Source organism: Callithrix jacchus, chromosome 10 (assembly GCF_049354715.1).
Source record: "Callithrix jacchus isolate 240 chromosome 10, calJac240_pri, whole genome shotgun sequence".
NCBI classification, from domain to species: domain Eukaryota; kingdom Metazoa; phylum Chordata; class Mammalia; order Primates; family Cebidae; genus Callithrix; species Callithrix jacchus.
In genome coordinates, this window is record NC_133511.1 from 81,065,586 (window position 1) to 81,080,506 (window position 14,921).

Genomic DNA, 14,921 nt, shown 5'->3' on the forward strand with positions numbered 1-14,921 from the left:
CCAGGGCAAATGTCACTTCCTTTGTGTAAATATTCCCAGGCAAAGTGAGGCCCTCTGTCTTCTGTGATCCTAGTCTATCCTCCTCACAGCTGCTTGATGGTAGTGTGGTGTTTAGTTGATAGAAGCTGAGACTCTGGACTCTAGAGGCCTGGGTTTGAATAATGGCTTCATTATTTACTCACCATGTGATTTCTCCAGACGAAAGTCAGGCTTAAAGGAGATAATATATAGAGACGGCTTGGACACTGCCTGACTTTTAGCAGGAACTCAGCACTTCAGCTAGTCTTATAATTATAACCGAATTGAATTGTTGATGCCTTTTTGCCTGTTTGGATTTTGGCTGAGCTCTATGAAGGCTGGGATTTTCTCCTGTTCAACTTTGTAGCCTCACCTCCTAGGACAGGGCTGGTTCTGAGTAGGCCCATGGAAAACACCAGGAGCTAGGGCTCCAGCCCTGGCCCCAGTGTGCACTGCCTGTGGGACTTGGGACAGGCAACTTCTGGCCTCTTGCACCTGGGGGTCTTTTTTTAGGGGAGAGCCAGTACAGCCCCAGGTGAAGGATCTTTTGTTCCTGAGTCTGCCTACAACTGAGAATAGAGAATCCTCCTTAGGAGCCTGAGACTTGGGAGTAGAGGCAGGGCATAGTGGAGGCAAGGTATCCAATTGGTAGCTGGAGGCTGATGGAGAGTTCTGGAGCCTTGCAGATGGTGGAGAGTCTGGCTCTTGGAAACCCTCTAGTGGTGATTTCTATACTCTCACCTGCATTTCATAGAACCATACAGAGGTGTATCAGGATGGTAATGAACATATTACATCTGTGAATTCTCCTAAATGTCCACTTTGGCAAATGAAAATATTAAAGTAGGGAGAAGAACAGAATAGAAAAAACAAAGCTAAACCATTTTTAGTATATACATTGAATCACATGTTACTGCCTTGAAAATTCATGACAAACGATAGGAATAGCTGGATGTATGTGTATGAGAATGCATTTATAATTTTTACCTGACAGTACTGCACATGATGTTGGAACAGAGCCCAGCCTAAAGCAGTCTACCACAACACTTAAGAACATACAGTCTAGAAACTGATGAGCTGGGTTCAGAGCCCAACTTTGCCATTTGCGATCTCTGTGATCTCAGATATGTTACCTGGCCTTGCCAGGATTCAGTTTCCTCATCTGTAAAAGTAAGAGCATAAGAATACCCTCCTCACAGGGTCATTGTGAGAACCAACTGAAATAATACATGTGAATCAATCCACATGATAACTGGCACAGGGCCCACCCTGAATTAGTGCTGTTATGATTATAAATTTTATCTCCCTCACCCTCACAACCCAATGAGACAGACAATACAGCAGCATAGGTTATTGTTATTCCCATTTGATAAATGTTTAAATGTAAGTAAGTTCCATACATATACACCAGCTGCATCATCAGTGTGCCAGATCCAGTGCCTTGCAGCTGACATAGCATGTAGCATGGTGGCATGTAGGGAAGACAAGACAGACACAGGATCTGCCCTGCCTCATCTGGGGGGTAAAGCAGGCATTTAAAAGTTGTTAAGCAATTGAGACCAGTGTAGATCAGGGGAAAGACAAGGTGCTACAGACACGTGGGGCACATGGGACATAAACTTGTTGAGGAGTCACAGAGGACTCCTTTAGAAGAGACATTTAGACCAAGACTTCAAGGATGTTTAGAAGTCATCCAGGTGAAGGAAGTGGAAGAGAGAGACCACCATGTGCAAAGCCTGGGAGGCTGGAGATCACAGTAACAGGACTGAAATAGCTCAGGGTGGCTGGGACAGTGGTTGTAAATGAGGGGGGAATGAGCAGGTCAGGAAACTGAGGCTGGGAGAGGACAAGTGTCATGTGCAAGGACACCCAGCTATCAAGAGGTGGGAGTGGGAGGAGGTCACAGGTGATGGCTCCTAATTAGGTGTTCTTGTGGCTTACATCATCATAATACTTGGCATCATTCATATACTGGCAGTACATATACACAGACATACCCTTTTTAGAGGTTAAAACTAACTGATTCATGAGTTAATGAGTGATCAGAGAGTGTGCTAGAGTTTGACAGTTAACAAGATGGGGCTCTGAGTCATCAAAGAGAAGTCAGCTGTCAGATGTACACATTGGCGCATAGGAGTGGAAACAGTTACCTGGAGCCAAATTCAGGTTCCTTGGCTTTCTGAAACCAAAATAACAACAAGTTCCATTAGGGTGCTGGACAGACTGCAGAGGTGGTGAGAGCACAGGCTTTGGAGTCAGGCACTGGACTGAAATCTGGCACTATCATTGACTAGTTTCAAAATCTCTTTGAGCCCTCTTCTGTAAGATGAGGGCAATACATAGCATTTCACTGAACACTAGTTAGATATATGTGCAAGTACTTGATATGTGCCTGGTATTCAGAAGGTACTCAGGAGATAGTTTCTTTCATAGTGTGCTTGGAACTATGCTACACTAAAAAGTAATTCGTTAGAGTAATCATATCTCTTCTTTACCCTCAAACCCTCCTACTGATTGAGAAAGGGCTGCAGCCTGGAGAAATGGGTGTGATAAAGTGATGGCAATGCCATAATCCATGCCCATGTAACACATTACTCTCAGTATTAGCTTCAAGTTGGGTTGCTGGGCCTTGTTTTGCCTCCCCCAAGACCTCTGGGGTTATACCACAGGATTCTCTCTCTTACCATATTATACTAAATAGTTTAAGTAACAGAAAATGATCTATCACATGTCAGGAAATGATATGGAACACCAAATGTTAAGTGGGTAGGATGAAGAGTGAAAATGGAGATTTCTGGCTAACATTGATAGGAAAACTTTTTCTGCCGCTACAGCTTGGAGCAGAGGACCAGTGCATGGAGACAGGAGAGAATGCAGAGGAATTCAGAGGAAAAGGGGCCACTTCTACTGTAGGTGGGCACAGGAGGCATTTCGCAGAGGCCATTGAAGGAGAAAAAACCTCAATGTTTCTGGTATTGCACAGATGAGTCCGTGGCAAGTTAGAAACATGCCTGTTGCAAGCTGCTCAGTGCCAAACACTGGTGCAGGATTTATACTTAAAATGTGAACTTAGAGTGGTTAGGGATGGAGAGATGGAGAATTGCCTTCCACTTACATAAAAGCCCAGATGCACAGTAAGGCCTGGGCTGATGCAGCTCAGCATGGGATTCAGAAGCAGATCAGAAGCAGAGCAACAAAAACATTGAAAAATTTGAACAAGATTAGAGTAGTCACATTTCCTTTAGTCACATTTGACTTGGGTTTCGCAAGAGCCTTAGTGTAGAGGGATGGGAAGTCAACAGTCTAACCATGCTGTAAATTATTTATAGCTTGTTACATAAATAATTATGGTTTAATTAGCTGTTTAGTAAACAGTTTATATTTCATTGCATAGCAGAGGTTAAGTCATTCTAAAGTCACCTATGTTGTTTTTTTTTATAAGGTCCCCACTGGGAGAGTCTTCCTGTTGGGTTATAGAAAAGTATATGGGTTAGATGGACCCAGCTGACATCTGGTGACAAGAGTTGTTGGGGGACATGGGAAATTTTCTGTTTACTCGAAGTGCTGCAATGGCTTCCATGGCTTTACATGATCTGGCTGAATTCATTCTCTGAGCTTCCTCCTACTAATATTTCCATTGTTCACCCTACTCTAGCCACACTTATCTCCATACTGTGTCTCAAACAAAGCAGGCGTCCTCCCTCCCAAAGTCTTTGTGCTGTTTCCTTTGCCTGCAATGCTCAGTACCCGTATTTCAGCATGGCTAATTCTTTCACCTTCTTGAAGTGTTTGCTCCATCTTAGCTTCTCAATGAGTCCTGCTCTGACTGCTTATTTAAAATGGCCATTACTTCCCTGATTCCCACATGACAATCATGATACCCCTTATTCTATCACTACATTTTAATAGAAATCATCTGCTTTTAACATACTGTATTCATTTTTATTTATTGTATTTATTATTGTTGTCTGTTTTCCCCTGCTATAATGTACTCTCCATGGGAGCTGGGATGTTAGTTTGTTTTATTTACTGATATACCCCAAGTGCTAGAACAGTTCCTGGCACCTATTTGGCACTAAGTAAATACTGCTGAATGAATGAGTGGGAGTAGGTCGGCTCTGCACTCTGCATGGATGCTGAGAGTGCCTGGAAGTTTTTAGAATGAAGTTCTATAAGAGGGCAGTCCAGTAAGAGGGACTGGACTTCTTGAAAAGAAGAGATGTCACAAACTGAACCTATCATTGTGTCTTCCAAATTTATTTCTCCTATCCATTCAGCTGCTTAAGTGAAAAATCTGGGTCTCATCTCATCACTCTCTCATTCATCATCTATATGAGTCAGTGTCCAGGCCTTACTGATTTTGTATTTTTAATTATTCTTGAAGGATTTTTACCCAACATCACTTCAGTCATCAGAGCTGAGAGTTCCTATTCACTTTACACTTGAAAGTAATTTTGAATGAATATAAAATCCTTGGCTCACACTTTATTTCCTTGAGTATTTTTAAATATGTAACTCTGCTTTTTCTGGTATAAAGTATTGCTCTCAGAATCTGATGACAGAATAATTTTCTGTCTCTTATGGGTAACTTGCACTTATTTTTAGACACACAAACAATTTCTTCTCTCTCTCCCTGCCTTCCTTCTGATTCTTTTCACTTGTGTAATAATCTTACCATCTTACTAGAGTATGTCTTGCATGTTTGTTTTCACTTATGTAGTATGTTCTTTCAATATGTAGTTTTAAATCCCCCTGCCTTACCTGAAATTATTCTGATTTATAGTTTTTAGTATTTACCATTTCTGTGCTTTGAATTTCTTCCTTAGGAACTTACATTGTGTGTTTGTTGGCTTTTCTTACCTAATGTTAATATTTGTTGTTTTCTCTCAAATTCATTTTATCTTTTTTATTTTTAATTTTTTTATACAGAGTTTTGCTGTGTTCCAGGCTGGAGTGCAGTGGTACGATCTTGGCTCACTGCAACCTCTGCCTCCTGGGTTCAAGTGATTCCCCTGCCTCAGCCTCCCAATAGCTGGGATCACAGGCACCTGCCACCATGCCTGGATAATTCTTTTAGTAGAGACAGGGTTTCACCATGTTGGCCAGGATGGTCTCTATCTCCTTACCTCATGATTTGCCCGTCTCGGCCTCCCAAAGTGCTGGGATTACAGGTGTAAGCCACCATGCCTGGATGCATTTTATCTCATTCTTCATTTTTTATTTTGAAAATGTCCTTCATTTTTGCATTTGACTTTTAAAGGCATTATCTTATGTGTTTCTTCTTGTTTAGCCTTTGTTTCTAAAATGACTTTCCCCCCTTTATTTCTAATTCTTTCCTGAGTTGAACATTTCCTTTCTGAGAATTTATGCTTCCTTTTCATGTCTTTTACAATTTTCTTAAAATGTTAAGCTTCTTTTGAAATAGTAGGTTATAGTTTTATCTATTTTATGAGTACATTTTTTTCTTCTTTCTTTTTTTTAAATTTAAAATTAAACTTTTTTTTATTGTACTTTAGGTTCTGGGGTACCTGTGCAGATCATGCAGGATTGTTGCATAGGTACACATATGGCAATGTAGTTTGCTGCCTCCATCCCCCTGTCACCTACATGTGGCATTTCTCCTCATGTTATCCCTCCCCGACCTCCCCACCCTCGTGCTGCCCCTCCCTTGGCCTCCCACAACAGACCCCAGTGTGTGATGCTCCCCTCCCTGTGTCCATGTGTTCTATGAGTACATGTTTTTTGTGTATTTTTTCATTGTAGGGATATTATTCTGCTCTTTATTCTCTTTTTAAAATAACTGTGTATGGAATGAGATGACAATAATTTTCTGTTACTCATTTTTAAGTGAAATTTGTTTTCATTAACCTTTAGAAGAAGGGATGGTTCAGGAAACCTATTCTAACTTTATAGAACTCCACCTTCTTTTATTTTAGTATAGGGTCCAAAAATACATTGACTTTCCCAGCGTTCCTAGCTCTACTTTCTTTCCTCACATTGATCTGAATATCTCTTTCCTGTGCCTCTGTTGTCCCTGTTCCACTGAATTTGGATTCCACTCCCAGGAGTTTCTCCTTAATGTGGTGCTCTCTTGTAGAACAGATTCCTGGTGGGTCAGTTTTGAGAGTTCGTAAAACACCCTGAACTCAGTTATATTGGAAAGGCAAATCCCCTTCTAGTTTCAGCTACTATTCTCAAATTGCCATGTTGTGCTTTCTAGTAAATACCCAGAGGCTATTTTGGGTTCTTCTTTCTCATGTTCATCAGATGCCACCTGATTGCTTCTTTCTTCATCTTCTCGTAAATAATATAATATGGTTTGGCTGTGTCCCCACCCAAATCTCATCTCGAATTGTAGCTGCCATAATTCTCATGTGTTGTGGGAGGGACCAAGTGACAGGTAATTGAATCATGGGGTAGTTTCCTTCATACTGTTTTCATGGTAGTGAATAAGTCTCATGAGAAGTGATGATTTTATAATGCCTGCTGCCAGGTAAGACATGCCTTTCACCTTCTGCTATGATTGTGAGGCCTCCCTAGCCATGTGGAACTGTGAGTCCATTAAACCTCTTTTCCTTATAAATTACCCAGTCTTGGATATGTCTGTATCAGCAGCATGAAAACGATCTAATACATGATACTGAGCAGGTCTTACAGCTGTTGGTGGTTTGTCCCCACTTGCTTGTATTTTGAAGTTTGTGGGGATAACTTATGACCTAGATTCATTATAAATATTATCCATGGGGCAGGGGTTGTCATACAGTTGCCCTATCAGTTTTCATGTGGGATTTGAAGACGTTGAAGAAATATGATGCCACCACTGCCATCTTTCCAGAATATTCTTCATGTTTTTTAACTTTTAAGTAGAAAAGATTTGATGATACAGTGGCTTTATTGGAACTGCTCTAATAGAGACTAACAGAGTATTACTCATCAGACATTTTATATATATATATATATAAAATCACTTCACTTAATAATCACCAAAAGCCCAGGAGTTAGTTATTATTATCTTTTACCATTTGCTAGTGAGGAAACTGAAGCACCAAGTCGTAATGTAACTTGCCCAAAGTTACATAGAGCAAGTGGCAGAGCTGGAATTTGAATCCAGGTAACCAGCTGTAGCGTTTATGCTCTAGTGGGAGCAGTGGTAACCAATAGAAGTCTCCACGATGCCTAGGAGACCCAGTGGCATGCCTGGTGGTGGTACCATGGTACTTAGGAGAGGTAGCAGTAAGAGAAGTGGTGACTGTAACAACCTGAGATGTCTTGTGGAGTGCAGAGAGCATGACATTCACTGGAAGGAATGTTAGCCACGCTGGGTAGACATGGCAGGACATGGCAGCTAGGGTCATGCCCGATGTAAGGCTGCTAAGGAAGCAAGGATGTCAGAACCATTCAATTCCACCTTGTAGTTGTTGAACCAGTCTTTTTGGGGGTGATGGGGGAACATATGTGAAATTAACTCTGGGGACTCTTAGACGCACTTGGGCAACCCTCATGACCCATCATGATAGGATGAGAGTGAAATTGGGCTATCTTTCTTATGTCTGTCTCTTCTGCTACACATGTGACCTTCCTGAGGGCAGGGATCACTAGAACAAGGCCTGGCACATTGTTGGTATTAATAGTGCTTCATTGAATCAAGTTTATCAGGGATTGCCTGAGAGGCGCTGCTTAATGTCTTAAAACTTGTTGAACTGGTTGAGAATATTGTGTGTTTGATATTGGTGTCATGTGGGGTCAGAGACTTCTCAAGAGCTTGAGAATATATACCAATACCTCACCAGAGCACTGTTACCTTTACATTCAGGCCAGGCTCTGAGAATTGTGACAACAGTGGCTAAGGGTTCAAGCTCTATCCAACCAGAGCACTGCTTAGTGGAAGACAGAAGCATTTGCAAAAATGCCTTGTATGAGAAGTTTCTCTGGTTCTAATGACATCAGCTTCAAATATTTCAAAATCGTTATTATCAAATTTTTTTCTGGAATCTAGCTACTTGCCCAACACCTAAACTTTTACCACAGGGCAGGGAACTCACCTCTACTTTGTCTGACATCCTAACCAAAGACAGAATCCATACCTCCTAAAATGCGACTGAGGCTACCTGTCCTGGGGAGAGAATGGAGGCACTCACACCCCTTTACCTCTGGCCTGGAAAAGAAAGAACCAACACAACCTGACTGGAAAACAGGCTGAAGTGCCCTTCTTATCATATCCTATACCTGCTAGCAAGATGCCTTATCCTTGGTGAAGTTAATCTTGATCACTTGATTAAAGTAGTGTCTGCCAGGTTTCTCTGCTGTAAATTTTTTTTATTTCTCCCTTTTCTACACTCTTTTCTTTGGAAATGATTCACACTAAGTGTGCCCATGCTCAAGCTCCACCCCCATTTTTAATCATCAAGTTTATATGAGGTGAGGTCTGTAAACACATATATAGTCATCTGTTTGAGCAGATAGGGATATACAGACACACAGACAGACACAGGCATTGAGATAATATAAACAGGCACCCAGATGGATTCATATCCACAAACACTGAGGCTTGTAGGCACAAACACACAGGGCTTGAAGAAATCAATATTTCTGTCATTTCACTTCTACTTGCAGAGTGACAAATCGATTAGGAGTTTGATTAACATGGCTTCTGAAATCTCACTTTTTAATTCTTAAATAGCTTTAAAAGCAAGAACTAAGTATACACTGTGTGCATTGGGGTGGAGGGCTTGACAAAAATTTGAGTTGTGGATCTCAGCAGGACTCCATGTCCTTGTTCTCCTTTCCTGCCTCTAACATGGCTTGGGTTGTGTTGGTTCTTTCCCTTCGAGGCCAGAGGTAAAGGGGTGTGAGTGCTTCCATTCAGAAAGTGCCAGAGCTCTTCTCAGGGAGCAGTCCCAGCACACAGGTTTCCTTTGAGCCAGGTGGTGGTCCCAGGTGCTGTGATTTGGCTGTTTTCTAATCTCACCCATCCCCACCTCTGCTGTCCTGCCCTGCCACCCTCCAGTATCTTCTCAGGGCTCTCAATGCCCAGCCCCTAATCTGGCACTGAAGGCTTCTCACTATCAGGGCCTTGGTGTACCTTTCCGGCTTTCCTTATCATGGTTCCCTCTCTTCCAGAATGTACAACTGTAGATCAAGGGACTTACTTATTGTCCCTTTGACTGCCCCACCCTGGAGTATGCTCCCCCACAAATCCAAATCCTACCCAGGGTATGACCACCTCCTCCAGGCACCTGCCCCGATTGTCAGTGGAAGGGAACAGTTCTCTTCTTGGAATTCCCAGCAGACCTTTACTCTAAGAACACCAACTCAACTATGTTTGGTTATTTGTGCACTTGTGTCTTAGAAAATATTCTTGTGGTTGTAAGCAGTAGAAATTAATTGTTGGACTTGTCGCCCCACTCCCCAAGTGATCCTGGAGTTTCTCATGGAACAACTGAAGTTTTCATTGTTAACACATCCCATGTGCAACAATTCCTGTTGGTATGACCCTTGGTTCTAAGTTTCACAATTTGGGGCAAGAAATTGGATTAGTGCAGCTTGGTTCAGAAGCCCACCCATGGATCAAGCACCAGTTCTTTCCAGGGGCATTTTAACACAGTCCAGACATGGCCACAGATGGCTAGGGGATCACCCCTGTGTTTGAGAGGAGGGGCCTTTAGCAAAGAAGAGAGAAAAGCTGCAACCTGGGCAGCCATCCAAAGAGGTAGCTAATTAAACTTGTCTTTGTGATTGACAGAAGAGAAAGAAAGGAATGCTGGAAGGATAATACAACAGATGTCCATTGTAAAGTGCTTGTGGAGTGAATGAGTCAATGTGCAAGTGACTTGTTCATTTGTTGCCTCTTAAAAGCCCTGAGGTCGGTTTGCCTCCCATTTCCTTGTCTCTAGAATACAATAATCACAGATTTTCCATCTTTAACATATCCTTTCCCATCACTTCAATCTTGGGGCACTCTCTGGGTAGCTGTGTGATGGAGGCATATGAAGTCTTTGCGTAGGTATAGACCTATGGCAATAAATGTCTGACACTTGGCCATTCATTCATGGGCATACATTTTCTGAATAACTGATATATATCAGACACTGGCAATAAGCCAGGCACAAGAGACTGTTCCTCACAGGACTTGGGGAGTTCACACACACCAATTGCAATAGAATGTTATTAGTGCCCCATTGAAGGATGCAAGGGTCTTGGGGAGGAACTTACCCACTCTGGCTGAAGCTTTTTAGAGGAGGTAATGTGAGAGCCAGGTCTTGCAGGGTAAATAGAAACTTGCCATGTAGAGAAGAAGAAAAGAGAATTCTAATCTGATGGAGAACTGCATGTTCAAGGCTGCAGAGGATTGTGAAAGAGAGTGGTGTGTTTGGGAAATTGGGAGATTGAATGTATCTGAGGTATAGAGTGTGTTTGTAGCAGGGGTGCTAGGAGTTGGAGGAAGATGGACAAGGGAGATGTGTGGGAAGAAAGTCTGTGGCCATATCATGGAAACTCTCTCATCTTAGCCTCAGGAGTTTTGACTTATCCAGGAATCGTGGTCTGGGGGATAACTGAAGGATTTAAGCAGGGGAGAAATGTATTTCAATATTTATGTAGAAAGCCCTAGTACATTCTTGGGGGAATGTAAAGGATTGGGGCTTTTGAAAGTCAATGTGGCAACATCTGTTGAATTACAATTCTATTCCTGGGGATCTATGCCCTAGAATTAAGGTTCTGATGTGTTAGAACATATGCATGAGGATGTTGAATGTTGAACGGTTTATAGAGGTCAGGAGCTAAACAAAAAGTGAATGCTCAGCAGTGGGAAAATGGTTTAATAAGTTGTGGTATATGCACAATATCCATTAATGTTCAGACATTGGAAAGAGTGTTTTAGGATTCTGCTGGATAACTTGGAAAGATTTCTAAGTTACATAGGAAAATCAAAATGCAGCAAAATGTGTATATATTATGGTCATATTTACAAAACAAGCAACAGGTCAGAAAACCTTATAAATGTATATATACTTAGATAAAAGTCTGTGTAAGAATGCATAAGTATGGAGAAAAATATAAAATGATACCTACTAGGTTAAAATTAGTTAGCTGAGTTTGGTGGGGGGAGGGAGTTACAAATATAAGGGAGTGATAATAAGGTACGGAAGATTAAAAGTTGTCTGCTAGCAAAGAGTACATGAGCTGTGGTTCTGCTTAATGTAAAATTAAATATGATTTCATAAAGATAGATGGGCAGTAGAGTGCTGTGATTTCAGATTTAATGAGTTTCTCTTCTCTCTCCCTTTCTGTGTATACATATACAAGCATGTATGTGTTCACAAACATATGTATATATATGTATATGTTCAATTCTTTAAAAATGTAATAGCTATTTCAATGAAGGAAGGCAGAGAAAGAAAGATCATTGGTTATTTTTTAAAAAGCAATTTTCTAAAAGAAATCATATGTTCAATTGCCATAAACATTATAAGAATTGTAGCTTAAAATTACATGTAAAAGCCTGTAGTCAAATGGTTGCATCTTTCAGAAAATCCTGCTCCTTCTCATTAAATAACTGTAAATGTGAAGACATGATTTTTTAACCTTGATAACTGGAGTTTGCCCTATAATTAAACCTTACTTGGTAACTTTGCTCCACCATGCTGGCCTCATGGTGCCCTTTGTTTGCTATACTGACTCAGAATAAAAGCCAAGTCCCCACCTTGTCTACCACAGCCCTATAGATCTACTCCCTTCACCTCCACGTCATTGCTCTCAACTCATCTCCTACCCCAGCTGACTCTTCCCACACTACTCTGGTCACCTTGCTATTCCTCGCACATCTCAGGACACTTCTGCCCCCAAAGCCTTTGCACTTGCTGATCTCTCTCCTCAGAGCAGTTCGCCCCAGATATTCACATGGCATCCTTCCTCCTGTGCTTCAAGTCTTTGTTCAAGTGTCTCTTTCTCAATGAGCCTTCTCTGATCCTTTTATTTTAAATTGTGAGGTTTACTTCCCCATCCACCCCTAACACTCTCTAGCCTTCTTTCATGTTCTCTTTTCCTTCATAGCACTTGCTACTTGCAACATATTACATACATTGCTCATTTATTTTGAAAATTGACTGTTCTCTCACTTGAATGTAACATTTGCTGGAGAAGTGATTGTTTGCTGCTACAGTCTAGGTCTTAGAACAATATTTGACATGTAGTAACTAATATTTGTAGATGAGTGAATGAGTTGGTGGCAGGTAAAGAATGTTTGATGCAGGTAAGAGCAGCCAGCTCTTGGTCTTTGGAAATTGTGGGGTGTTAGTAGTCATCATGGTGCTGTTTCCTGGTTGCAGGAAAGACTAATCAGAAGGCTGTTAAAAGCCGAAGACAAAGGAACTTGAGCTCAACCTTAGTCATTAACTATGCAGGTCTTCTGTTGTGAAATGATGGTGAAATTTGTTATTGTCTTTTTAGTTTAGTTTTGTTTAAAGTTTTATTTTTAATTGACACATAACAATTGTCTTTTAACTTCTCATTAGTTTATCTTGATACTTTAGGAAGATCAAAAGCTCCTTGAGAGTAAAGGCTTGACATCTTCATCTCTGCTTTTCCCACAGTAGCTGGCGCTTATATGAAATATAAGGTACTCAACAAATGTACAATACTTTATTAATGATCTGATATTACTGACTTTTGCCTAAGTGAATTTTAGAGTGCATTTTATTTGATTAAGATGTTAGGAACTAATCTATGTTCTCATGCTGTTATACTAAATAAAGTTAATTTTGTTCCATGACAAAAGCAATATACATGCTCACTATAGAAAATTTGGAAATTAGAGAAAAGCTGAAAAAAACAAAAAAGACTTTAGTTTTTATTACCCATTAAGATGTAGCATTCAAACATTATTGTAATAATTGTGTGTTTACAGTTCCATTTTTGTATACTGCATTTCCTCCTTTATGAGCACATACATTTTTCTTTGCTATAAACTTTTGGAAATAATCATTTTAAATAAGTGCATATTACATAATCATAGCTATACCATAGCTCACTTAGCATAACTATTATTTTATATTTAGGCTATTTCCATTAACTTTTTTTAAAGAGATGGGATTTTGCTGTGTTGCCCAGGCAGATCTTGAACTCTTGACTTCAAACAATACTCCTGCCTCAACCTTCCATTTCCCCTATTGTAAAGATCATTGGCTACTCTGTCAGACTTTGTTGCCTGTTGCTTATTAGTCTGGTCATCTGCCCTTAAAACTTGGTGCTTCAGACTTGTTATCTATAAGATGAAGAGAATGAGAAATGACTGGGAATATCAAGGTTCATGAATGGGAGAAACACTGCTGAACATATCAGATGTAAACATCTTAGTAAACATCAGATGGTCTAGAATTGAGACCTTTGGAAATTGTGGGGTGTTAGTAGTCATCATGGTGCTGATTCCTGGTTGCAGGCTACACCTGATGCAGGTGGATTCAGTCCAGCGCTGGATGGAGGATCTGAAGCTCATGACTGAGTGTGAGTGCATGTGCATCCTGCAGGCAAAGCCCATCAACCTGGAAGAGGATGCGCAGGGTGACCTCATCCTGGCAGGCGGCCCTGGCCCTGGAGACCCCCTGCAGCTGCTGCTCAAACGGGGCTGGGTCATCAGCACAGAGCTGCGCAGGATCGGGCAGAAGCTGGCCCAGGACCGCTGGGCACGGGTGCACAGCATGAGTGTGCGTCTGACCTGCCACGCCCGCTCCATGGTCAGCGAGTACAGTGCTGTCAGCAGGAGCTCCTCACAGGAAATCGGCCAGGTCAGCTGCCCTGGGATAGGGGTGGGCAGGAACTGAAAGTCAGGATGCTTTAGAGAAGAGTGGATTTGAATCATGTGGTATCTGAATCTTTGTTGCTCCGGAGGCCTTTCTCCCCTTCTAATAAAGGAGGGAAGAAAGATAGTAGAACCTTTACTGAGTTCCTACTATGTGCTGGACATTCTGCTGGATTTTTAAAATATGTATCTCATTTAAACTGTACAACCTGTAAGGTAGGTGCCACTACTGTGAGAAGCTATGCAATGGTTAAATTTATTGACTTTAATGTCAGACTGCTTGGGTTGAAATGTCAGCTCTGCTATGTGGATACTGGCAAGTTATTTAACTTCTCTGTTTCCCAGTTCCTTCATTCTAAAAGGTATGATAATCGCATTTATGTTATAGATTTGTTGTGAGGACTAGATGAATTGTTATATGCAAAACACTTAAAGCAATTAATTAAAAATATGTTAGTATTACCATTATTTTGTAGATGAGGAAACAGAAGTTCTGAGAGACCAAATAATTTGTTTAAAGTTATGGAGCAAATGGTGATAAGTAAGGTTCAATCTAAATTTTCTGATTTTACAGCCCATGTCTTTGAATCTTCTTCTCAAAGCCCAAAGTGAACCATTAAAAATCTCCCTTATTATTTCTTTCGTCATTCTCATTTAACCTTAGTGCTTTACCCCTTGCCTTGAAGATTTTCTTCCTCTGCTTTGCAGACATTAAAACTTCTCTTCATTCTTGAAAGCCCAGCTTAAATACTCCTTCTTCCCTGAAGCTTCTCAGCTTCCTCAGCATAAATAATTGCTCAGTTTCATTTTCTTATACTCCCAAAGCAGAAGACAGTGATCTCTTGCCACCCATATCACACTCTGTTACAGTTTAAGTGCCTGTTCCCCAAGTCACATTACTTGATTCTTCATTTTTAATACCCCCGAGTACTCAGCACAGCAGTTGGTCCTCAATCAGTGCTTACTGAGTTGAATAAAATTGACTTGTTTTTCTACAGATTGAGAAGCTGCTAATGGAGAAATGCTCAGAGCTGTCGGCAGTCACAGAGAGGTAAATCTGGACCCTGGATCTCCCAGGGTCTGCCTGCCTGACCTCTGGTAGAAGGGG

At 41.1% G+C, this 14,921-nt stretch overlaps 1 protein-coding gene across 4 annotated transcripts in view; it reads left to right on the forward strand.

The window, feature by feature from the left end:
- Positions 1-14,921, forward strand: part of INSC (INSC spindle orientation adaptor protein) — a 140,139-nt gene that overhangs the window by 53,333 nt on the left and 71,885 nt on the right. For 3 of the 4 annotated variants that reach the window (XM_035265911.3, XM_009007722.5, XM_035265908.3), the window contains exons 3-4: positions 13,454-13,799; positions 14,812-14,864. In XM_035265911.3, the coding sequence (XP_035121802.1) occupies positions 13,454-13,799; positions 14,812-14,864 (399 nt within the window). Of the gene's footprint in view, positions 1-11,572; positions 12,635-13,453; positions 13,800-14,811; positions 14,865-14,921 lie in introns of those variants that run through there. The other variant, XM_035265910.3, reaches the window with a different exon arrangement.